The sequence below is a fragment of the Oreochromis niloticus genome, linkage group LG3 (assembly GCF_001858045.2).
Source record: "Oreochromis niloticus isolate F11D_XX linkage group LG3, O_niloticus_UMD_NMBU, whole genome shotgun sequence".
NCBI lineage: Eukaryota > Metazoa > Chordata > Actinopteri > Cichliformes > Cichlidae > Oreochromis > Oreochromis niloticus.
In genome coordinates this window covers 45,590,355-45,614,438 of record NC_031967.2, presented here as the reverse complement: position 1 = coordinate 45,614,438, position 24,084 = coordinate 45,590,355, and the positions used below count along the sequence as shown (strand labels likewise).

The 24,084-nt window shown below is 38.4% G+C and overlaps 1 protein-coding gene and 1 long non-coding RNA gene across 3 annotated transcripts; one reads left to right on the top strand and one right to left on the bottom strand.

The window, feature by feature from the left end:
- Positions 1–1,494: 1,494 nt before the first annotated feature.
- Positions 1,495–3,827, top strand: LOC106096551 (high affinity immunoglobulin gamma Fc receptor IB-like). Its single transcript, XM_019351016.1, has 4 exons — positions 1,495–1,570; positions 2,721–2,780; positions 2,921–3,181; positions 3,532–3,827. Exons 1-4 carry the CDS (start codon positions 1,519–1,521, stop codon positions 3,825–3,827), a joined length of 669 nt encoding a protein of 222 aa, XP_019206561.1. The 5' UTR covers positions 1,495–1,518.
- A 14,018-nt stretch (positions 3,828–17,845) lies between these two features.
- Positions 17,846–21,043, bottom strand: LOC106096561 (uncharacterized). 2 transcript variants are annotated; one of them, XR_002058426.2, is made up of 4 exons: positions 19,112–21,043; positions 18,347–18,521; positions 18,139–18,229; positions 17,857–17,986 (listed from the first exon to the last, which is right to left on the bottom strand). It is a non-coding gene; the product is annotated as an uncharacterized LOC106096561 (long non-coding RNA). The 2 variants fall into 2 exon arrangements; XR_003215564.1 differs by lacking the exon at positions 19,112–21,043 and having other exon boundaries at positions 17,846–17,986; positions 18,064–18,229; positions 18,347–18,576.
- Positions 21,044–24,084: the final 3,041 nt, after the last annotated feature.

Here is a 24,084-nt window from a genome sequence, read left to right as displayed (position 1 = left end):
CAGCGGTTGTGCGGTAACATTGCTGGCCCGTGTCTGTCTGTTTCAGGGCGGTGCTACAAGGGAGCCCGTGTTCAGGTGTGGAGTGTGGCTGGACTGTGGGATTACTGGACTGTGGAGGAAATTTTAGCGTATGGTAAACCTTGGAGTATTTTTCTGGATAGTGTATATTTATTTCTGCCGGCAGGGTTTGTAGTGTATTGAGAACGTTATTTTTATTGTATAGGGGTATTTTAAAATTATATTTGTAATTCTGGTTTTACCTTTTTCCATGGAAATAAATGGTGTGTTTAAGGCCGATTTAGTCTCTGTGCCCTGAGCGTTGACCCACTCATTCCCCTTCTTCTTGCATGTGAACGGACTTCGTGGTGAAGATTTAGATCCACCAGTTTTAGCGGCTAAGGAAGCTGCAATAATCCCCCCCCCGCCCCCCAGGACCCGGAGGCAGAAACACATAGATCCAGGAGATTCAGCCCATCCACAGCTGCATCCATCATGAGCTGAGTCCCAGGGAACCAAAGGCAATGACACCCCAGAGGCTAGTCACGCTGGCATGAGCTAATACCAGGACTCCGCCAAAGTCAGAGACAGCATCCACCGCACCCACCTCAAAAATCAGTCTAGAGTGTGCAGATGAGTCTTGTTGCTCATATGCACACTGCAACACCAATCATCTATTCAAGTGACAGCAGACACGCAGACGTTCCCTCACCTGAATGCCTCACTTTTCCCAAAGGACCCAAGGCATGACTTTCTAACTTGGGCCAACCCACTACAAACAACAAAATGGCCAGGGGGATACAAACCACCCCTGCTCAAGGAGGGACCTAACCAGAAACTAGCTAACCCCAGCCACCAAGGTCCCACATCTAAACTTGCCCAGGAGAGTCCATCCAGCCCACCAGAGAAAAGCATCTCTCTCCAAAATATATGGATTTTCACTAAATTCATATTTTACACAATTTAAAAGAATAGCAATGAAGTTATGCAAAGTGTTTAGCAGCTAATTTGTCATTTGCCATAGTAGGAGCCCTGTACACAAATGAATCTAGTATGATTGTGTGTGCCGAACATGCCCTGTAGAGGTCACTGGGTCACTTTGTATATCTAAATATGAACATTTGTAACACTGGCGGTTATTCGACTGCTTTGATCTCATTGCTCTCTGTGTGTGTTGTTATTAAAATAAAATGACTGACTTAACCTTTTTCTTTTTTCAGATAAAATGTTGGTTGTTGGTCAGGAACAATAACTAAGTACATGAGATAATATGCAACAACAGGTTTAATTTTGCACTGGGGAGCTCCAGAATCATCATGCTTTAGTTGGTTTTTAGTACTTAATCTAGGAGGTTCCCATGAGGTATCTTGTAAAGGTATTTTTTGGGCAGATCAGTTGCCTGTATGGGGTCATAATACCAGACAAGACCTCATGCTACAGTAGAAAGTTGACACCTCTATACTTCAGCAGTAAGCCAAACAGGAAGAGGTTGGTAGTTATATTAAACTGCATATCGGTGTGATGATCTGTCAGCAAGACAACATGGAGGTTACGCTTTTCTGCATTAGATTGTGTGAGTACTGAGTTTGTTACACATCTGAGGTGTTGCTGCTGCTTTTTATCTAGCAGTTGTAACAATTTGTAGCTCAATAGGTTAGTATTAAACTTTCGCCAGAAGAGTATCAGGACTATTGATTCTACAAATATCAGAATCTCCAACTGTGAGCATAACTTTCATTTTTCTGTAAAAAATATTCAGTATTTTGATGATTTTGGTGACGAGCCTTGTGCAATGCTGTTTTCTGGCCCAAAACAAAGCAGGATTACATGCAAGTCTGATAAGAAGAAATACAGATTAATTCAATGACCACATTAGGCTGTGAAGTTTTACAGACATGAATGCTGCTCAAACCTTTGCAGAGTTTCCAAACCACACAGCGTCTCTATATTCATATTTATGTAACTCGTTTATTCTTTTTTAAATCTTAGTGTTTCCGCCTGACAAACTATCTACAGTACAACCACAACACTTCTCAAACTGTGTGAAAAGAGGCTGTGAATTTGTTTTTGTGAGGGTTATTTAATGATTACTAAGGTCATGATTTTTTTTATCCAGGGGAGCATTGAACAAATACTAATTTACATTAAAGAACAGGAGTAAAAAAAGATTCAGTACAGGTTAGCTATCTAAGCAGAGATGGCCACACCACCTTCTCTTCGACCATCTCCAGTTTCTAAGCCAGCTGAGAGACATGATCTCTCTGGTTAGTTCTGGGTCTGCTTCTGTCTTCAGGACATGCCTGAAGACAGAAGGAGGAATCCTTTCAGATGTCCTGATATGTTCAGCTTAATAAATATTGTTCTCTCTTAAATACCGTATACTTAAAGCAGAAATATATTTATTGAGTTATTGAGTTGTAAGCTGATGGACAAGTCACAGTGATGCAGTCAAATCTGATATATTATTATAATATTATCTATTTTTTGGACCTTTTGGGAAGGGTAGGTTTATAAACAGGTTCACTGACAACATATTACCATCCAGACTATAGTACATAATTCACATTATTTTGTCATAGCCTTTAATTTTGCATTCAGCAAAATTCCCTTCAAAGTCTAACAAAGCCATAAGACAACTACGGATCAATTTGAGTTATATTTTATTTAAATGTATCTTTTATTCACTTATCTTTAAAACTTTCACTTGTTATTTGTTTCTTCAGTGATAAATACCTGGCTGCTGCTGGTGATACAAATTTGGGATAGTTGTGATGCTCAAACAAGTAAGTGAAATTTAATTTGATTCCTTCGCACAATTTAGTAACTTTCTGAATAATGTTAGTCAGGATTCTGTGTTTGATTTGTTAATTGTTACTTGACATATTTTTAATGGTCCTGTCTTTCTCTTTGTCAACAGATTCAGCTTTTCCTCATGTTGTTCCAAACACTTCTCAGCACTATGAATACAGCACAGTGTCTTTTGACTGTAAGGGGTTTGATGGGTCTCTTGGATGGAAACTAATGAGGAAAGCAGCAGATGTTGATACAGCGTGTGGGACTAGCTGGGGAGTTTTCAGTGGGTCCATTTGCATCTTCAGAAATGTTTATATCGAAGACAGCGGACAGTACTGGTGTGAGAGCGGAGATGGAAAGAAAAGCAGCCCTGTAAACATCACCATTACACGTAAGTTTACTGTACCTGTGATCACTGATATTTGTGTTTATATTGGTAAAGAAATCTGTGGTTAATTGCATATTAAAATGTGTTTTATGAGCTAAAGTACACCACCATACAGAGGGCTTGTTGAGAAATCAGCTAAATATTCTGATAATTATATATCTGTTAAGTGTTGGCCTTTGCAAATGAAAAAAAGAAAGAAAATTAGAGTTCAACCGGGGTGTCACAGAAAAAAACTGATAACATACTGCACATGAAAGTGCTCAAATCCTATGAGAAACAGGTTTCAAACACATGATTTTCATTTGTGCTGAGCTATAAACGTCTAATTATACCATATGTTATAATTATAACAGCTGGTCCTGTGATCCTGGAAAGTCCTTTAATTCCTGTGATGGAGGGAAACACTGTGAGTCTGCGCTGTAAAAACAGGACAGATTTCACCAAAACCTCCACTTCCATAACCTTCTATAAAAATGGCCTCTTCATCAAGAGCATCTCTACCAGCACTTTGATCATCCACAATATTAACAAGTCTCATGAAGGACTCTACAAGTGCAACATCTCAGGAGCTGGAGAATCACCTGAGAGCTGGCTGGCTGTCAGGGGCAGAGACGACACAGGTGAGAGCACACATTACTGGTATACATAAGTGTGTGTGTGTGTGTGTGTGTGTGTGTGTGTGTGTGTGTGTGTGTGTGTGTGTGTGGTGTGGTGAGATGTGTTTCAGGTCACATACTTTTCAGGCTGTTAGAGGCCAACACTTCATATAAAATATGGACATATATTAATCCCCCACTAAACGTTGGAACTCAGTTTAGTAGACACAGAGACAAATAATCACTTCTTCAAAATGAGAGACAAAAGCTTCCAACCAACATTGGAGGGTTTGTTTCTGTAAAGACACTGCAAAACTGCAAAAACCAAGAAAAGGCATTTTGGAAAATAAATCTTAGTGCCTTATATTACATGACATACTCTAAAGCTTTATTAAATCAAACTGTACCTAATATATCCACTAGAAAAGAGTAGAACATAGTTAGCATTTATTCTGCTAGCTTAATGCAGAATAAGTGCATTAATAATAGATATTATTAGAAATTCACTCAGAATTCATTGCATGTGCTAATGTAATTAGCATTGGCAGTGTGATCATATGATAGCATTATAACTTACCCAGTATAAACTGAAATGTATTCACCCGCCTGGAATATTTGACCCTTTTATTGTCAGTATAATTGGGCTTGTATCACCTGCCTGTACAGTGGATACGTGTTTGAAAGTATGATGGAGCATCATTTTGGGGCATCATTTGTCCTCTAGACGGAGAGTTTTATATTGGAAATTCAATAATTTCTTTTTGACAAGAACAAATAATAATTGGTTATTTATGCTTTTTGTATATATTAACTAAGGATGTTTTTTGTTGTGTTTTGTGTTGTTGTTTTTTACAGACAATGACATGGTGACTCTGCTATGTTATGATCAACTTCCTGTTCTTCTTTACTTCCTGCTAAGGACTGTTGGCACCATTTTATGGGTCACTCTGCTGCTGGGGGTGTTAAGAAAACGTCAGCCTTGGAATGACCATGCTATATAGAAAATGTGCACAATTGTAAGCAACAAAATTGCAAAAATGCATTTGCATTTTCTATATTATGATAGAATATATATATATATGTGTGTGTGTGTGTGTATACATATATATACAGTGGCTTGCAAAAGTATTCGGCCCCCTTGAACTTTTCCACATTTTGTCACATTACAGCCACAAACATGAATCAATTTTATTGGAATTCCACATGAAAGTGGTGTACACGTGAGAAGTGGAACGAAAATCATACATGATTCCAAACATTTTTTACAAATAAATAACTGAAAAGTGGGGTGTGCGTAATTATTCAGCCCCCTGAGTCAATACTTTGTAGAACCACCTTTTGCTGCAATTCCAGCTGCCAGTCTTTTAGGGTATGTCTCTACCAGCTTTGCACATCTACAGACTGAAATTCTTGCCCATTCTTCTTTGCAAAACAGCTCCAGCTCAGTCAGATTAGATGGACAGCGTTTGTGAACAGCAGTTTTCAGATCTTGCCACAGATTCTCGATTGGATTTAGATCTGGACTTTGACTGGGCCATTCTAACACATGGATATGTTTTGTTTTAAACCATTCCATTGTTGCCCTGGCTTTATGTTTAGGGTCGTTGTCCTGCTGGAAGGTGAACCTCCACCGTAGCCTCAAGTGTTTTGCAGACTCCAAGAGGTTTTCTTCCAAGATTGCCCTGTATTTGGCTCCATCCATCTTCCCATCAACTCTGACCAGCTTCCCTGTCCCTGCTGAAGAGAAGCACCCCCAGAGCATGATGCTGCCACCACCATATTTGACAGTGGAGATGGTGTGTTCAGAGTGATGTGCAGTGTTAGTTTTCCGCCACACATAGCGTTTTGCATTTTGGCCAAAAAGTTCCACTTTGGTCTCATCTGACCAGAGCACCTTCTTCCACACGTTTGCTGTGTCCCCCACATGGCTTGTGGCAAACTGCAAACGGGACTTCTTATGGTTTGCTGTTAACAATGGCTTTCTTCTTGCCACTCTTCCATAAAGGCCAACTTTGTGCAGTGCACGACTAATAGTTGTCCTATGGACAGATTCCCCCACCTGAGCTGTAGATCTCTGCAGCTCGTCCAGAGTCACCATGGGCCTCTTGGCTGCATTTCTGATCAGCGCTCTCCTTGTTCGGCCTGTGAGTTTAGGTGGACGGCCTTGTCTTGGTAGGTTTACAGTTGTGCCATACTCCTTCCATTTCTGAATGATGGCTTGAACAGTGCTCCGTGGGATGTTCAAGGCTTGGGAAATCTTTTTGTAGCCTAAGCCTGCTTTAAATTTCTCAATAACTTTATCCCTGACCTGTCTGGTGTCTAAATCCAATCGAGAATCTGTGGCAAGATCTGAAAACTGCTGTTCACAAATGCTGTCCATCTAATCTGACTGAGCTGAAGCTGTTTTGCAAAGAAGAATGGGCAAGAATTTCAGTCTCTAGATGTGCAAAGCTGGTAGAGACATACCCTAAAAGACTGGCAGCTGGAATTGCAGCAAAAGGTGGTTCTACAAAGTATTGACTCAGGGGGCTGAATAATTACGCACACCCCACTTTTCAGTTATTTATTTGTAAAAAATGTTTGGAATCATGTATGATTTCCGTTCCACTTCTCACGTGTACACCACTTTGTATTGGTCTTTCACGTGGAATTCCAATAAAATTGATTCATGTTTGTGGCTGTAATGTGACAAAATGTGGAAAAGTTCAAGGGGGCCGAATACTTTTGCAAGCCACTGTACATATATACATTATAATAGAAGCCTTTAAAAATATTTTCTATGGATAAGTGACAAATAAAAGCCAATCTCTAGTTTTGCAACAGAGACATGAGGCATTGTTATTACTACATGTTACTTTAATTCAAATTCGAATGCACTTTAGACAGACTGCTCTGTCTACCACTGGTAAACAGAGCAGTCACCCGAGACTGCAAGACCATACTGACGAGTCTGTGCACCGCCTGGATTGACTGCCAGAAAGCCTATGACTCGATGCCCCATACTTAAATCCTAGATCAACAGGACCCTAAGAGCCTTCATCAGGAACTCTGTGGGGATGTGGGGAACAACACTAGAGGCCAACTTTAAGCCAATAGCATAAGTTGCCATCAAGTGCAGGATCTACCAAGGAGATACTCTGTCCCCACTCAAGGAGCAAGAAGAGGAGCCATCATGGAAGGGTCAAGACGAGGTGGCGAGAGGGGAATTTTTTGAATAGATATATAGATAGATAGTTTTATCACCACCTAACCTGTTTAGATATTTTGATATTTTGTCATGGACCTGTTTTAAAAAACCCAAAACAAAGACAAAAAACACACATTATCTGTCTAATATTACTATGTATTTTGGGCATAGAAGAAGATCAGTCATGTATATTAATTATTTTACGTGCCACAATCTCATGAGTTTAAATGTCTTTTAATCTTCTCAGTTTTTAAGTCTGTGATACAACCACAATGTCTCCAAAGTTCTGTCTACAGAGTCTACAAGTTTGCAGAGAGTTCAGTGACTGTGGTCATGAAAGGAAGAACAAATAAATTATTCAGTTACTTCTTTCTGACTTATTAATTTTTTTTATCATGTGGATTAAATGCGATGTGTGATGTCATTTGGACTAGAAGTGGATGTAAGATGGACTCCACTAAATCTATGTTTCTTAACTGTATTATTATATATTATATTATTAGAAACCCCATAGAAATTCTAGTGTTAGTTTATGTGTCATATATCTTGAGCTGAATTTAATTTGAATGTCGTCTGTAGGTTTCAGAAATGCCCAATGGTTAATGGAATGTGTTAATGGGATTGCAGTGTATAAAAACAGTGTGTTATCATTTTGATAGCGAACTGCAGTGAATTTATTTAAGAAGCCGACCCAGCTGTGATTTGTCTGATTTGTGGCTGTGGCAGCTGACCTACATTCATTTTCGATAAATTTAGGTCAGCTGCCAGTAACTCACATTATGAATCTGCACAGAAACAAAATCCCCTGATTTATTTATTGTGTTTTTTTAAGATATCTCTAAAAATGTAATTTACATTTTTAAAGTAGTGTGTTTTGTTAGATTATTGGTGTTTATCGTTGGTATTTAACTAAAGTTCCTCTCTGACACTGAAGTTCTATTTAAGACTCCTTTAGACACAAGATATAATTGTTTGAGCACGAGGAACTGAAACTAAAACTTTGTAGGGGCTTTTTTGTTTGTTTTTGTTTTATTCTGTTTGGTTTTAAGAACTGAAATTTCTTTGGCTCTCTAAGTGGTTTCTGTATTTAACGTACTTCCTGAAATCCTGGTTTTTGAGGCTTCATGTGCTGTGATACTCATCACTAAACAATACTGGACATAAAGCCTGTATAATTTTTATTTTTTGGTGTTAATGAATAATTCTTAGACATCTGGCACGAGACTGTTCTCGGCTCTTGTTGGCTAGCCTCTAGCAGGATTGGCTGACCATTTCCTCTGGTTCTTTGGGGCTCTTGTCCATTGGCTTTGAGAGCTGCGTCCGGGAGCTTCCTCCTTCTTCCTCTTAGGTGGACACAGGTTTGTCATTGAGATGTCTGGCCTTGTGTCCTGGAGAGCTATGGAAGATCCTGGGTCTTCATCATTGTTGCATCTTCTTACCCTTATTTTCAAATGTGTTTCGTGGCAAAGACATTTGTAACTTTCTTCTACAGTGTATCTTTCTGTGTCTTTTTTCTCTTTTCTCTCCCTCCCCTCAGGCCCCAGTCAGTCACAGCAGATGACTTTTCCTTTCCACTGCTGCTAAGTTCTTGAACATAAGGAGTTTTCTGATTGTTGGGGTTTTCTGTGTATTAATATAGTCTTTTGCTTAAAATATAAAGCACCTTGAGGGGGCTGTTGTTGTAAATTGGTCATATTTAAAATAAAATTGAACTGCCTGCATTTTAAAATTGACCTGACATGGCTGCAACAAAACAAGAAACACATATAATAAGTTGACTAAAATAATAAAAGCAAACGCTTATTACATCATCATTATCTGCAAATGCACATTGGAGCTGATATTTTTGGTGTTTTAGTGTACAAGTATGTGTTTTTTATTTTCATTTCACACACCTCAGAGGAGATGAGAGATGAGATGATGTGGTTTCAAATGAACTTTAATTACTTTAAACGTGCAATGGAGTTAAAAATGACCCTGTTTCTGTTTCTAGTAATGAAATGTGCCTGTTTCTAAACATAGTGTCCTGCATAGACACACCAAAGATGATAGGCAGAGGTTTCACTGTTAGACTTAAATAAGCTGCTTACTCTTAAATCGACAGTCATTACGTGACTTGCCAGACAGACCACATCTGCTTTACTTAAGCTACACACACATCTTGTACTTCTGTTTTGTTCCACTCAGCTGTTTTTTTAAGATGTCATGATGTCTTCTCACTAATAAGGTGCACAGTCATACTTTGAAAAAAAAAAGTTCATCTTCCCTACCAATAATAAGAACAACATCCTACAATATTTAAACAGACATCTACTGGATTGGAAGGAAGATTCCCTTCACATTTTTGTAGAGAACTAAAACAGTCAGTCGTCTTTTCTTCAGTAATCTATAGAGCACACAGAAAATAAACCTTTTTCACAGGGAGCAGGAAGTGAGATATAACAAGCACCTGAAAAAAGATCATACCAGCACCAGTCATATGTATGCTCACTGACCACTGCAGGGTTTGAATTAAATTGTGCAATTCACTGCAGCTTTTCTTTGTGTGTTGTTTTCACAAACCATATATATTTTAGGCCCCTTTTATAAGGAACCAGCTCCTAGTTTGGATTCGGGTGACAGACACCCTCTCTACATTTAGGCAAAAAACGTTTTGATAAAGCTTACAGTTATGTCTGGATCACATGACCTTGGATTTTCTCTTAGTTATCCTGTCATGGTGCATCATGGGAAGTCCCCAGCACCGTAGAAATAGGAGTATTTCTTCTACACGCAGCTCTTTTCAGTGTTTATACACAATTCTGCATGTAATGAGTATTTTTTTAATTGTAGGGTCTTTATCTTGCAATATAAACCACCTTGAAGCCACTTTTATTGTGATTTTGTACTATATAAATGAAATTGAAAAGAATCTTCCACTGTGATCTAACAACTATAGTAGGTGGTAGTGCTATATGGGGCTGCATATATATTTGCACACCAACTTACATGCTTGTAGGTTTGATGTCTTGTGTCTTCAGAGCTGCTCTTTTGCACACTTTTGTTGCCACAAGTTGTTGAGTTCCTATTATTTTGAAGCAGTCTGGCTTCTCTATTCCAACCTCTGACATAAATAATCCATTTTCACCCACAGAACTGCGTCTGACTGGAATTTCCTCTTTTGGAATATTCTCTGTAATCTATATAGATGATTTTGTGGTAAAATCCCCGTAGATCTCAGTTTTTGAACGAGATGCATAATTATATTATTCGCAAGAAATTAAGGCATAAAGTCATTAATGTGGCCAAAAGATGTAGTCAGACAAGCACATGCAGGCACTAATAGTCTGTATTTGTGCACTAGTCAGATGATATCTATCAACCCATTGACAAGACATGCAGCATGTGAGGAATTTATATTGATTTGTTGAAATGTGAAAGTGCAGATAATCTTGTCTTAACCAACATTAAATGTGGAGACTTTGTTTATCAGCATCAGTCCTTTGAGCCAGTTATCCTTATCAGCATAAGACAGACAATAAGTCCCTCTAGTGGCTGTAGGACTTATGACAAGTTTTTTTCAGAACAATGGAAGAAGTCAGCTGATCGTGTGATAGTTTACTTGTGTGTGCGTGTGTGGAATAAAATGGTAGTTTGTAGAAAGAGGAGAGTGGGTTGAATGGATTTATAAATTAAGTGTAATCAATGTGAAAATTCACAGCATAACTTGTGTTCTTGGCACATGTTGGCAGGGACTTAATTTAATGGTCTTATCTTGTGATACTGATTTGTGTGAAACCCTGCTCTTTTTCATTCACTGGGGTACCCCTGTGACAGGATTTTATCAACTCCTGTTCTGCCCTTTGTTTTCAAAAGTTACACACATGTCATCTGCACTTTAGGAGAGAAGGAAATCCACTGAGAAGGTTTTTGAAATTCTTCTGTATAGCAGAGTTTCATTAACAGATTTTATCACAGGTCATTAGATACCCTGTATGGACATGAGGAGGAAACAGTGACAGGAGCTGTGTGAGGCTACTAAAGACAGTGGATCCCTCACCAGCTGCATTAAAAAGAGCACAGGTAACAATAACACATGTAGCAGTTGTTGCATTGCAGAGGTATAAAAACAACAATAAACACAAAGTTTTGGTTCTATAAAAATTTTTTATATTTACTTTATTAAGGGTTATGTGCAAGAATCCTTAAATGTGGATAATTAAATAATAGATTCATGCAATAGCAAACAGTGCCTTGTTCTCAGATGGACAGCAAGTGGAGAGTGATTGTTGTTCTTCCGCCTGGTTTTGTGTGCCCCTTTTTAACTTTGAGCACCCACCCCTTCAAACATCTCTGCACGGCCCTTGAGCACCCACATCCGCCTTCAACCCATCTGTCCCTCCTACTGCACACTTCACTACTGCTGACACCACCCACATATACTTCTCTGCCACTGCTGACTTCCACATGCAGCACCACAGTTCCTTTCTCAGCAGCCAATCATCTGCTTACTCTGATCCACAATGACGCAGATAAGCTCTTCCTGACCTTCTCTAAACTTCTACATCAACACTCTCAGAACAAAGATCACATCTGTAGAGGTCTTTCACTGCATGAAGCCATACAGCTGCTCACTGCTCTCCTCCTTAACCTAGCTTCAATGATCGTTAGCATATTTCTATTACAGCTTGGCAGTAAATTGGTAATCATAGGTAACAAGGGAGAGGCAAGAGTGTAATAATGTGGTAAGTTCTAAGTTATTACGACTCAATTACCTGTATCTCCAAAAGTTGATTCTGTTCATCTGGACGTAGCATTTTGCGTTCCCACAAAACGCTACGTCCAGATGAACAGAATCAACTTTTGGAGATACAGGTAATTGAGTCGTAATAACTTAGAACTTACCACATTATTACAAAGTTATTACGACTCAATTACCTGTATCTCCAAAAGTTGATTCTGTTCATCTGGACGTAGCGTTTTGTGGGAACGCAAAATGCTACGTCCAGATGAACAGAAACAACTTTTGGAGATTTACTTTCCTGGATGGTCAATTACCTGTAGTAGTTTCTGTGTGATAAGCAGGAAACAGAGCTGTAAAATGCGTAGCTGTCCGTTTCTATTTAATGGCATATGAATAATCTTTTAAGGCAAAATTAAAAAGTGTGTAATTATTACTTGAAAACACCTGAGGTAGGTTTTGTGTAATAATCATAAATAGAAACAGCTGCAAAGAGCTGGCTGCCAGTAGGTGGCAGACTACTGCAACAGTGGGTTGTGCAAAAGACTGAGCAAAGTGCAAAAAGTAACTTGATTTACGAAGGGGTGTGTGCGTGTGTGTGTGTGTGCGTGTGTGTGTAAGGCAGCAGGGTGACGAGTGTGTGTGAGGGGTGTGTGGGGTCCTCCACAACACTGGTGGCTTTGTGGATGCAGCAGGTCTGATAAGTGTCTGTAATGGAGAGAGAGTCTCCAATGATCTTCTCAGTCATGTTTGTTCTTTAACATGTGGTTAAACCAAAGGGATCTGCTCTCCTACGTCTGTTGATTAGAGTCTGTTCCTGTTCCTTGTTCCTCCTGTCCAAATAATGAACAACAACAGTATCCCACGGTTTTTTATGTTTTTAAACCCATTTTGCACAGAGAGGCATTTTTAAAAAAATGTATTAATAGCAATGTTGAATATTATTACACAGAAAAAAAACAAGTAAACTAATTACAGCATGTGTAAGGCAGTAAGCCTGTTTAAATGGCCTCTGGGGTAACACTGTGAAAAATCCAAATGCATATACACACATCTACACATACATCTACACATCAGTAGACATGTAATACATCGATTGATGTACACATGTGTGCATGCACAAATACACATACAGACTCGGAGAGTGATTTGAACAGGAAATTTTCAATTGGAATTCATAATCCAAGACCTGTTGGTTTCTTTGTGTTTCGAATTTCCTTTTTCCGGAGTTAGCCTCTTAAGCCCCAAGCCTAACTGATCTCCTGCCTTTTGCCCCCGTATCAGGGGGTGTTGGGGCTTAAGAGGTTAGGTGATTTTTAGACAGTGTAGGAAATGGACCAGTGTTAAGTGAATTAATACAAAAAACAAAAACAAAACAAAACAAACAAACAAACAAAAAAAGGAAAACAGGTAAGCAAAGTAAGCTTAAATAGCATCTAACTACTGGAATAACAACAAAGTTGAAAATGTATGCTGTGACTGCGTGAATTTGGCAACTTGGGTAACTTAAAACATACAAACATAAATGTTAATAAAGTTTGAGTGTCAGAAACAGCAACTTCAGAAGCTCTAACTGGGTTGTGATGCATATAATGTCATATAATATCTATGCAAAACTCTTTGTTTGTCTTAGGCCAGACTTTTGCCTTAATCGTGTGTCGTGGATTGTGTAGTATACATGCAATAATGAGAAGCGATTAACGACCAGCTCCCGATCAGCAATCGTTTGGTCACAAGAAAATCAAACCTATTTGAAATCCTGGTCGCCCCTCATGAGGGTATCACACTGTTGAAGCAGTGCCACGAGCCAATTTAACACAACCTCTCACACTGCGCATGTGCAAACACAGAAATGGAAGTGATAAAGACAGAGTAGCGTGGCAGTGCAGCGTGTGATCTGGACGCAAGTGACGGAAGCCCAACTTGTACAACTTTGGCAAGCTCATGCGAGTCTTTTCGATAGTCGACAATATTATCTTCTGCTTTAGTTTATCCTGGTTATGTTTTCTGATTTCTAGTTCCTAGGTTTTGGTTTCCTTGTTCTCTCTGTTTTCAGTTCGTGTCTCTAAGTCTGTGTCTTTGCATGTATGTTGTGTTTCCTGTTTTATTGTGAAGGTCCATGTCTTATGTCAGTGCATTCAGCTTTGTCTCTCGTCATGCTCATTTGGTTCTGCTGTGTCTCCCTCCTGTTTCGCATTCCCTCATTGCTCGTGTGTCTATATTAGCCCTGTGTTTTCTCCTTCTTGTTAGTCATCTCTCTGTGTTCCTCCACGCACTTCTCCCTGCTTGTCGCTCTTCATGTTGCCTCCACTCTCTGTCCCTTTATGTTCAGGTTCGTTGTTTAGTTCTTAGTTTTTCCAGTTTAGAGTATTTCTTAGTTCTCTTTCTCGTCACCCCTGCTTTTGGTTGTATGTCACTCTCCTTCAATAAAGCTCGCTCACATCAGCAGTGTCTGCATCTTGGGACCTTAATTAAATTCCACACGGCTTGCCCCACAAACCGTGACAGAAACACTTCTAGTTTCAATAATGATGTGAACCAACTAAATATGACTTTGGATAATCACATTTTTATGCAAATTGCAGAGGGTGAGCGCAGATGTAGGCCTGTGTTGATTTTAAATGGTACGAACCTATAGGTAGGGCTGGAACAGGAGACCTTGGACCATCTCTTTGGTTTAGGCTGCAGGGGACTTCCCATGATGCACTGAGTACTCGACTCCTCTCTTTTCACTCCCCATGTGTTTTGTTCTGTTTGTCAGTTTCTGTTATGCTCCCTTCTTTTTTTTATCCTCTCACGCTCCAGCCAATCACAGCAGTTTCATCTCAGTTTCATTCCCTCAGTTCTTCTTTATAACCTTCACTGGCTTTTCCTCCACAAATATAAGTATCGGTTGTATAACTGCAGCAGTAAATAAATCACAAATCACGGAAAGTATGTCTGATAAATAAATCAAAGAAAAAGGAGTCCAACACAAACATTAAAGGAGCCATGAATACAAACAAGCAAATCTAAAAGTTAATAATGAATCTATGTCTATGTTGAAAAGAGTGACTGATTTAGCTACTTCTAACTCAGCTGTAGGAAGTGAGACAGACAGAGATTAGAGATCAATTATCAGTTAGAAATCAGTTGTGGAAGAATTATCTGGAAGAAGACGATTTCCTGTCAGCCTCTCAGTTTCCACTGATCATAAATCAGCAGCTGTCAGTATCTTCACTGTGGACTCACTCTCCTCCAGACATTTTAGAACCTAAGATACTGTGCAGGACCCTCAAGCTCCCAGGCCTCTGGTAGAGGACCTGAGCTGGAATAATAATAAAAAAAAAAGAACATCGGCAAGAGGATTTTTTTTTTATTAAAAATAACAATCTTGCATAGAACTTTTCATTCCTATTAAGATTTGCTTTTGATTGTGGTTTATATAACTGTATAACTCCCCCTCCTTTTTACACATCTAGCCCCAGGCATTTCTTTCTCACTACATAACAAAATGGATTGTTTTTACCTTTTCAATCACACCAAGGGCTCTAAGTAGACTTGTCTGATGCAGGTGTGTGAGGGGGAGGATTTTGAATTCAATTCTGGATTTAACAGGAAGCCAATGAAGGGAAACCAATACAGGAGAAATATGCTCTCTCTTTCTAGTCCCTGTCAGTACTCTTGCTGCAGCATTTTGGATCAGCTGAAGGCTTTTCAGTGAGTTTTTAGGACATCCTGATAATAATGAGTTACAGTAGTCCAGCCTGGAAGTAATAAATGCGTGAACTAGTTTTTCAGCATCACTCTGAGACAGGATATTTCTAATTTTAGAGATGTTGCACAAATGGAAGAAAGCAGTCTTACTCATTTGTTTATTATGTACATTGAAGGGCATTTCTTGGTCAAAAATGACTCCAAGGTTCCTCACAGCATTACTGGAGGCCAAGGTAATGCCATCCAAATTCAAATTCAAATTTTATTTAGAATCGGTTTAGATGTTATATTTCTAAGATTTTCAGGGCAGAGTACAATAAACTCAGTTTTATCTGAATTTAGAAGCAGAAAATTAGAAAATTATAGCTTAAAAATAATCTTGTTTAACACAATTAATCCTATTGTTTCTCCTGATGCTCCTCATGCACCAGTTTACTCAACATCTGATTGTAATGAGTTTTTGAATTATTTCACAAATAAGGTCACTGCACCCAGGTCAAGTATCTTTCCATCATCTTCTCAGTATCAAGCTTACAATTTGCTCACCTTTGATACTTGCTTCCTTTACTCCTGTTACATTACAGGACATCAGTGCTCTGCTTGGTCATATGAAACCGACTTCAGACTCTGGAAAGTACACAGTTCTGGTTCTGCTAGATCTCAGCGTTGCCTTTGATACTGTAGATCACAGTATCATGATAAACAGGCTCAAGAACTTGTTTGGGATTACTGGTGTTTTTTTTAAAATGGTTCATGTCATATTTATCTTAAAGATCTTTTATTGTTTGTATGAATCAAGTCATCTCTAAATCAACAGTTCTGCCTTGTGGGGTACCTTAGGATCTGTCCTGGGTCCAATTCTCTTTTTACTCTATATATTGTCCCTAGGTCCAATTATTAGGAGCTACTCCTATCATCTCTATGCTGATGACATTCAGTTATACTGCACTTTCAAAGTCTCAGAGTTTTTTGTTAATTATCTAGTTTAAGTAATTGCCTGACAGAAATCAAGCAATGGTTAAACGAGAACTTCCTCCAACTAAACTCTGATAAAACAGAAACTTTAATTATTACTCCCGACCATATGACTCCAGTAATTAGACCCTTAGACTAATTAGACTGTGCAGAATGCTGCAGCAAGACTCTCACCAGGCACCAATGCAGATGTCATATCACTGCAGTTTTGGCCTCCCTTCACCGGTTGCCTCTAAGTTTTAGGTTTCATTTTAACCTTTAGGGCCTACACTGTTAGACTTTTCATCTCCACTTTACGGTAACATACTGGCGTCACTGTTGCCAGCGTCATACCGTGACGCCGTATTACGGTAGCTTACCGTTCTGCAGGATGATACCGTTTTTTGCTGTTGTGGTATAATACTCTTGGACAAATTATGGTAACGCACCGTAGCTTTTTTTACGGTATCTCACTGGCGACAGTGACGCCAGTGAGATACCGTTATGTCGTTATGTCGTAAATTACGTCAACAAAGTAACATTATACTGTGATTAAGAAATTGGTATACTACCGTTTATTCACGGTATGTCACTGTAAGCCCGCTACAAGGTAATAAACTGCAATATATTTACCAGTAACTTACCGTTGTCACGCATCATCAGTACCAAAAATATTCATCTCTGCTAGAGGATACCGTGTTCCTACAGGCGGTCATTTACTGTTTAACACGTCGTAATTTACCGTAATTTAAGGAAACAGTAACATACTGTAAGAGACTGGAGAGTTAAAAAAATTGTATTGTATTAAAAAAAAAGGTACCATTTATTTATTTATTTATATTTATATAAAAACATATATATACCCACTAAAGATCGATTGATCGAGATAGATAGATAGATACACACACACACACACACACACACACACACACACACAAAATAATTCATGTGCTTCACACCACTTTTTATTTCTGTTCTGATTTTTCGCTGATGACATACACATTTCTAAAATCAAAAACTGAAAAGAACTGAAAACATATTTTGATTGAGGAAGCACTTGTTGTTACTAAACCATGTAATCCATTATTTTCTCAGATGGTTGTACAAACAATAACGATATTATGTCATATCCATATCATGGCAGACAACATATGCTCAAGTGTTGGGTTTTCTTAGTTATATTTTGTAGGGTCTGAAACCTACAATGTGAAGTGCCTTGGCATTCATTTTGTTGGCACCATACAAATAAACTGAATTGTAATGAATATAATATCAAGCCCCACACTTCTGCCTCTATACACACTTTGTCCAAAATACTGGCTCACACCACCAAATCAATGCACAAAGCCAGGTCCACAAGGACATGGATGAGCGTGTGTGGTGTGAAGGAACTTGACTGACCTGCACTGAACCCTGATCTTGCTTTGTGGACTGAGTTCATTGATTTGTAGGGTGAGCCAATACATGTGACAATTAAAGTGTAAGTAGCTGAAATAATTTTTAACAAACGGGTAAAACAAGGAAAAAAAAAATCAAAACTGTTGCACTCAAAAAACCTATTGGACAGAGACAGCGTCTTGCAAGATGGCGAGAGAGCTTGTCTTCATTGATGTTCGTCTTGTGTAAATGTCCAGAAAGCATGGGCCATGGATCATCTGTGGAGACACAGGTAACAACACATTGGTCACTTAAATTATACAAGAAATTCACTAAAAATGGCAAAAACAGTTACCTAATTTGAAGTTCTCCACTCAAATTCAGTAAGCCACTGGAGGAAAGTTGTGACATGACGGTTAATGTGAACAACCTTTCGCTTCACAGTGGTCCCAGTCTTTCTGCTTGTCCCAACCTTGGAGGTACATTTTGTTCCCTCTTCAGGGTTTATCCTTACAAAAAACCTTAAAGCATGCCACAATAAATAGTAACATACAGTAACATTGAGTTGTGATTTGAAATAGTTACTTAGGGATAATTTATTCATCATCTATCACTATTAGCTAACTGTTCAAACATACCTCTGAATTAGTTCCAATGTTGCACATGCTGACTCCTGGTATTCCAGGTTCAATACATAGAATGAACCAAAGAAGACTGACATCGCATCAGCAAAGATATTCTCTTTGTCCAGCTCAACAATTACACGCCCCTCTGCACTCACCATCCAGCAGGTGGCGGTCATTGAACTTTGTCCTTAAATGTATAGGGGCAACATGTTGTCATTATGCAACATAAAATAATTTCAATACTTCACTTCTTCACACTGTCTAGATCAGTGGTTCCCAAACTTTTTTTTGCCAGGCCCCCCTTTGTTTACAAGAAAAATGTTCGTGCCCCCCCCCCCCCCCCACCTAACCCCCCCCCCCCGCACAAACGCATCCTCCAAACACACACACCCATATTTTGTTTACAAACTCCATTGCGGGTTTATTTCACACCTCAAACATTTAGTAAACAATTAAGCAAATACAAGTAAACGGCAATAAATTACAGCTTGTACAAGCACACCTGAAAACACTGACCAGCTAACAGCTTTAAGCATTTGGGCGCAACCTCGGTAGTTCACCGATTCACCTGTTGCAAACGTCCAACTTTCTATCAAGTCTCATAAATCCATCGGCAACTATTACCTAACTAGTCTTTTGAGTCTCCACATTCATAGATATTGACATTTTGTCTTAGCATTTGAATGAAAATAACCTGGCAGGGTAGCTTAAAAGTCAAAACCAACAGTAATAAGAACGCATTTCTGACTTCTCTCGAATAAGTGAAAAAACACTTACCTTCAGACTGATTAGCTGGTGTCAATCCAACTTTAATGTTTCCCATGTCAGTCCGTTTTAGGGAAAAAGTGTCAAGTTTAGTTGTTTCATTTACTTTTGAGATAATCCCTCATGGACGAGCAATTTGGAGTCTAGCAGAGTTGTCACGAATAGCATACGATCTTCAGACATAATCCAATCAACCGTGCATTTAACCTGACTGAACTCCATCCAGTTACCTCTGACTACTTCTAAGTTGCACATGTTAACGGTCCGTAAATTGTCCCTGTTGTTCTTCCACCATCTCATCATCACTGTGTGCTGCAGCGAACTGGATCTGTGGCACAGAATAGTTGATGGTCATGTTGTTCTCCTGCTTTGCAGCTTTGTTTGAGTTTGAATTGCGTCTTAAACGTGCAAAACTAAGAAAAGCAGATCAATATTTTCTTCTTCTTGTTATTTAATGGTGGTTGGCAACCAGCGAAAGGAGCATTAGCCGCCTCGATCAATATCTTCTATCCGCCATTGTTGTTTTGAAAGTGTGCGCCATACGTCACGTTGTACGTCAGGTAAAGGTGTGGTCTCGACTAATGCGCTCCCATTGAGATGTGTAACCAGTGCTACACACACCTGTCGCATAACACGCTTTAAAAACGTAACATTCGCTTTAAAAACACAACCCAACGCGCTAAACATGAACAAACAAAAACACCCGTGTTACATTATCATGTATATCCAGGACATCTCTTCTGAACCAAGATGAAGTGGTGCTACAAGGAGAGTGCATTTTATAGCAGTCTGGCCTGCCACAAAATGCACCGCTAAAAATGCAGTTTCTGCTTGTCCCAGAATTTATTAAATTTGAGAGTGAAGTTGTAGGACTGATGCTGGTTAGTGGTGTAGGTTTCATGGATGTGACACCTGAACTTAATGACCACCAGAGCATATTTCGAGACTTCTGGTTAGTTCACTGTAGTTGGGCAGAGGTGTCTTAAAAATACCACCTTATACAGAAAAAATGAAGTTCCAGTATAAAAAAGAATAAGAAGAGAAAAAAGCTACACCCTGCTAAATGAAGTAACTTTTAAACATTACTCTAAATGTAACATATAGAAAGGAAATCAGTCTAAGTATACGTTACCTACATTGGCCCCCGTTTTAGTATATAGAAGTATACTTGAAATGAACTTTTGGATGTACTCTTTTTTCACTATAACTGTACTAGCATAATGTCCTTTCCAGTCTATAAGAGTATACTTAAAATATACTCTACTCTAACACAATACTAAACTTACAAGTATACTATTGATTTACTTTTTAGTTTATATTTGAGTTACTTCTGGTTGAAACATAGTAATTAAAATCCAGTTGAAACATATTTTTCACATGTAACTAATCACTCCATTCCCCAGACAGTCAGATAATAGTTCCAACTATCAGAAGGCTTCCTTTGCAGAGAACTACACTCATAGTTCACGTACCAGAATTATATTGCAAACAGGTGAGAAAATGATTTGAGAGTTGAGGTTTATTAACTATTAACCCTTTTCACTCACGGTTTAAACATTTTTTTTTTTTATCCCACTTACTCTGTTCAGAAGGTAAAAGACATTACACAAGAATTTGTGACAAATTCTTGTTTAAAACATCAATTATTTGTTTCATAGTTATTTTAATTTTACAGTTAAAGCACTGCAATGCTTGCTGGGTATTTTGTTGTACTTCTTAGTATACTTCAGTTATACTTCAAATGCTTCAAATAGTGTAGCTGCAATTTACTCAAGTTAAAAATGATGCTGTATATTGTAGTTTACATGTGATACTACTCTCACAATGAATTGCATTTTATAGTAATACACTCTGAATGAGGATTTAGGTAATTACTCTATAGATCTACAGTAGAAAACAACAGAAATCCCGATGGTGTAATAGTATAATCTCAGTAACATCACCAATTGTTACATTTGCTGTATTTTACAGCTGTTTCCATGAGTACGGTGAGTTACCGTAAAAATAATGTAATCTCATGGAATTTTCCCACAATTACTTGCAAATTACAGTACTAAACTGCAAACATCCTTTAGAGTTTTTTACTGTTGATTTTGCAGTACTAAGCTATGGAAATTACTGCAAAGGCTAACAGTGTACATCGTCAAGCTCCCCAGCTTATATCTGACCTCCTGAAAGCGCATTCATCTTCTTGAGCTCTAAGGTCATCAGGTCAGAGTCTACTGGTGGCCCCACACACTCAATTCAAAACCCATGGTGATTGGGCCTTTCAGGCAGCACCAAGGTTGTAGAATTATCCTCCACTGTTTTTACGCTGTAATGACTCTACTGATTTTTTTTAAAGCAGTTGAAGACATTTTTATATAGACAAGCTTTCAACAATTTTTTTTGTTTTTCTGTTGTTTTTACTGTTTTAAATTGTTATTTGATTTATTTTCTTTCTTTTTAATTTTCACTCTCTGTATTGGGAAGCAATTTATGATTTATATCTGTAAGAAAAACCTATATAAGTAAATTTTACTTACTTACTTAAGACATTGTTGCAGTTTAACTAATTGGTGTGTGTTATCTGGCTTCATGTATAGATCAAGCTGGGTGTCATCTGCATAGCAGTGAAAATGTATGTTATACCTTCTGATGGTAGCATCTATAATGTAAACAGAATTGGTCCTAGCACTGAACCCTGTGGAACTTCATAATTAACTTTAGTGTGTGAAGAGGGCTCTCCATTTACACGAACAAACTGGAGTCTATTAGATACATATGATAAAAACCACTACGGTGCAGTACCTGTAATACCTACGGCATGTTCTAATGTTATGCAGGAAGTGCAGAGAACAGTGGGAAAAACATGGCTAGACATTATTTTGTACCTTCTTTGAAGTGCAGTAGTTAATAGGTCGTAGCTTCTGAGCTAATGATACAAGTGTACGCTCACCCACTACCCGCTTGTTTTTCTTTGTATTAATATCAGTTTGTATATCTACAGTTGACCTATTTTGTAGTCACCTATGTAAGTGCCTGAATATACTTACCTGCTGATTATTTGACAATCAATGTTCCCTCTAATCTGCGCACGTGCGCAATTGCGCACTGCTGGCACGTTCTCTGCGCACAGAAAATCTGCGTTGCGCACAAAAAAAAATCTAACCTGAATTGAAATTAAAATGAATACTTTAACAATTCTGTTTTGCAGTGTTAGTCAGTAAGTGACTGGCTGCTCCCGTATGGGATTAGAACGATGCCACCTTATCCCATAGTCCAGCCAATAATGCGATTCACATTCGTATATACGCAGCCAATCAATGTCGTTGACAGGCTATGACAGCATCCTTATGTGCCGACACCGGTGTTTTAGCTAGCAAAGCGGCGTGGCTGATGTGGAGTGAAGCCGCGTTAATGACAACGTGTACAACCATTGGAGATGTGAGCAGGACAGACGGAACAATTGATGGAAAAAGTGTGGACTTTATACCAGTTTTTAAATTGTGTTGATAGGCCACGTAAAACCAGAGTTGTGATAAAAAAAAAATGCAATATTTGGTTTTCTTCCTGAATACTATAGTTGTTTATATTTACCCCGGGAAGAAACAGTAAAAACGGCGTTTTATAAGGAAAATGCTCGAAAACCTGTGAGCAAAACCAACCCCCCCCTTTCCTATTCGTCCAAAAAAGTACCATGTCGACCAATCAAAAAATGGTATGGCAACGTGGCATCTAGTTGTTAAGAAACAGGGGGAAGTTTTAGCAGTGACTGCGGTGTTTTGAGATGTGAGAGATTTGAGACGTTTAGCGCAAATCTTGTGTAGTTAGTGTGTAGTGTAGTCAATAGTTTTGTTGTGTATGTCAGAACAATGAGGCGACTGCTGAATGTTACAGGTGTTACAGGAGTGATACATCTCCTGTTGTCAGGCCTGCAGGTATCAGGCTGTTGTTCTCCTTTATCTCATAGTGGACAGAAATTATTTTTTGGAGTGGCACAAATAATTTGTGTGGCATCAAATTTGATGCAGAACAGCTGATTGTTCTGTAAATAGTTTGAAATGTTTATTTAAAAATGCATTGGCTGCATTTAAAAAAAAAAAATAGCTGCAAAAACTTTGTTTGCCAAACTGAGTTACTTTTTTGAGGAGTAACTATTTAATTAATTGCCCAGCATTGGTCATTATATACTATATTTTGCAGATAGTTACAGGACTCTCTCCCAGACCACAGACTCATACTCATAATACAAGTCAGAGCTTTATAAAAAAAAAAAAAAAAAAAAAAAAAAGTGTTTTCGAAATTGGAGTTCAAGTTATTTTATTATTATTGTAGTATTTCATACTACACAGGTCAATGACTAGATTTTTTTTTACATTTTCATTGTAAGTGGGCTAAAGCAGTTAATTAAAAGTAGTCTAACATAAATGTAAATGCTGTAATTTGATTATTTTAATAAACCATGTAACTTGGATGGATTGGATGCTGGCGTGACCACAGTGCGCACGTCTGCTGTTGCTCACAGTGGTCCAAGGGATCGCTCAGGGAGCTTGTGTGTTCACTCAGACACATGAAAAATTAGAGAGAACATTGATGACAATCCATTAAGAGTATTGTTTTATGTGTTTTTCTAGTTTCATTCCAGTTCAATGATGTCAGTTCCAGATCATTGCTATGTTTGATGTCATTAAAGAAGCAAATATGCTCACCTTCCTGGCTCTTGAAAAGCAGTTTGGCTCGCTGGTTATCTATGTTCACACTCAGGGAGTTCAACACATAGAAAGAACAGTACAAAGATGATGACAGTGGGTGGATTATATTGTTAAACTTAGTAACAGCCAGTGTTGGGTAAGTTACTTTAAATTAGTAACTTAGTTACATTACTAGTTACTTCTATCAAAAGTAACTCAGTTACTTCAAGTTACTCGTTACTTTCAAAGCAACTAGTTAATATGGAAAGTAACTTTGGTTTTACTCAGAATTCTGTCATTAAGAAAAGCTGA

Excerpts from the sequence above, each read along its gene's own strand:
- LOC106096551 (XM_019351016.1), top strand. The coding sequence starts at position 1,519 with ATGATCTGTCAGCAAGACAACATGGAGGTTACGCTTTTCTGCATTAGA. Across the intron at positions 2,781-2,920 it reads TAGTTGTGATGCTCAAACAA|CTTTTCCTCATGTTGTTCCA; the intron begins GTAAGTGAAATT and ends CAACAGATTCAG. Across the intron at positions 3,182-3,531 it reads TGTAAACATCACCATTACAC|CTGGTCCTGTGATCCTGGAA; the intron begins GTAAGTTTACTG and ends TAATTATAACAG.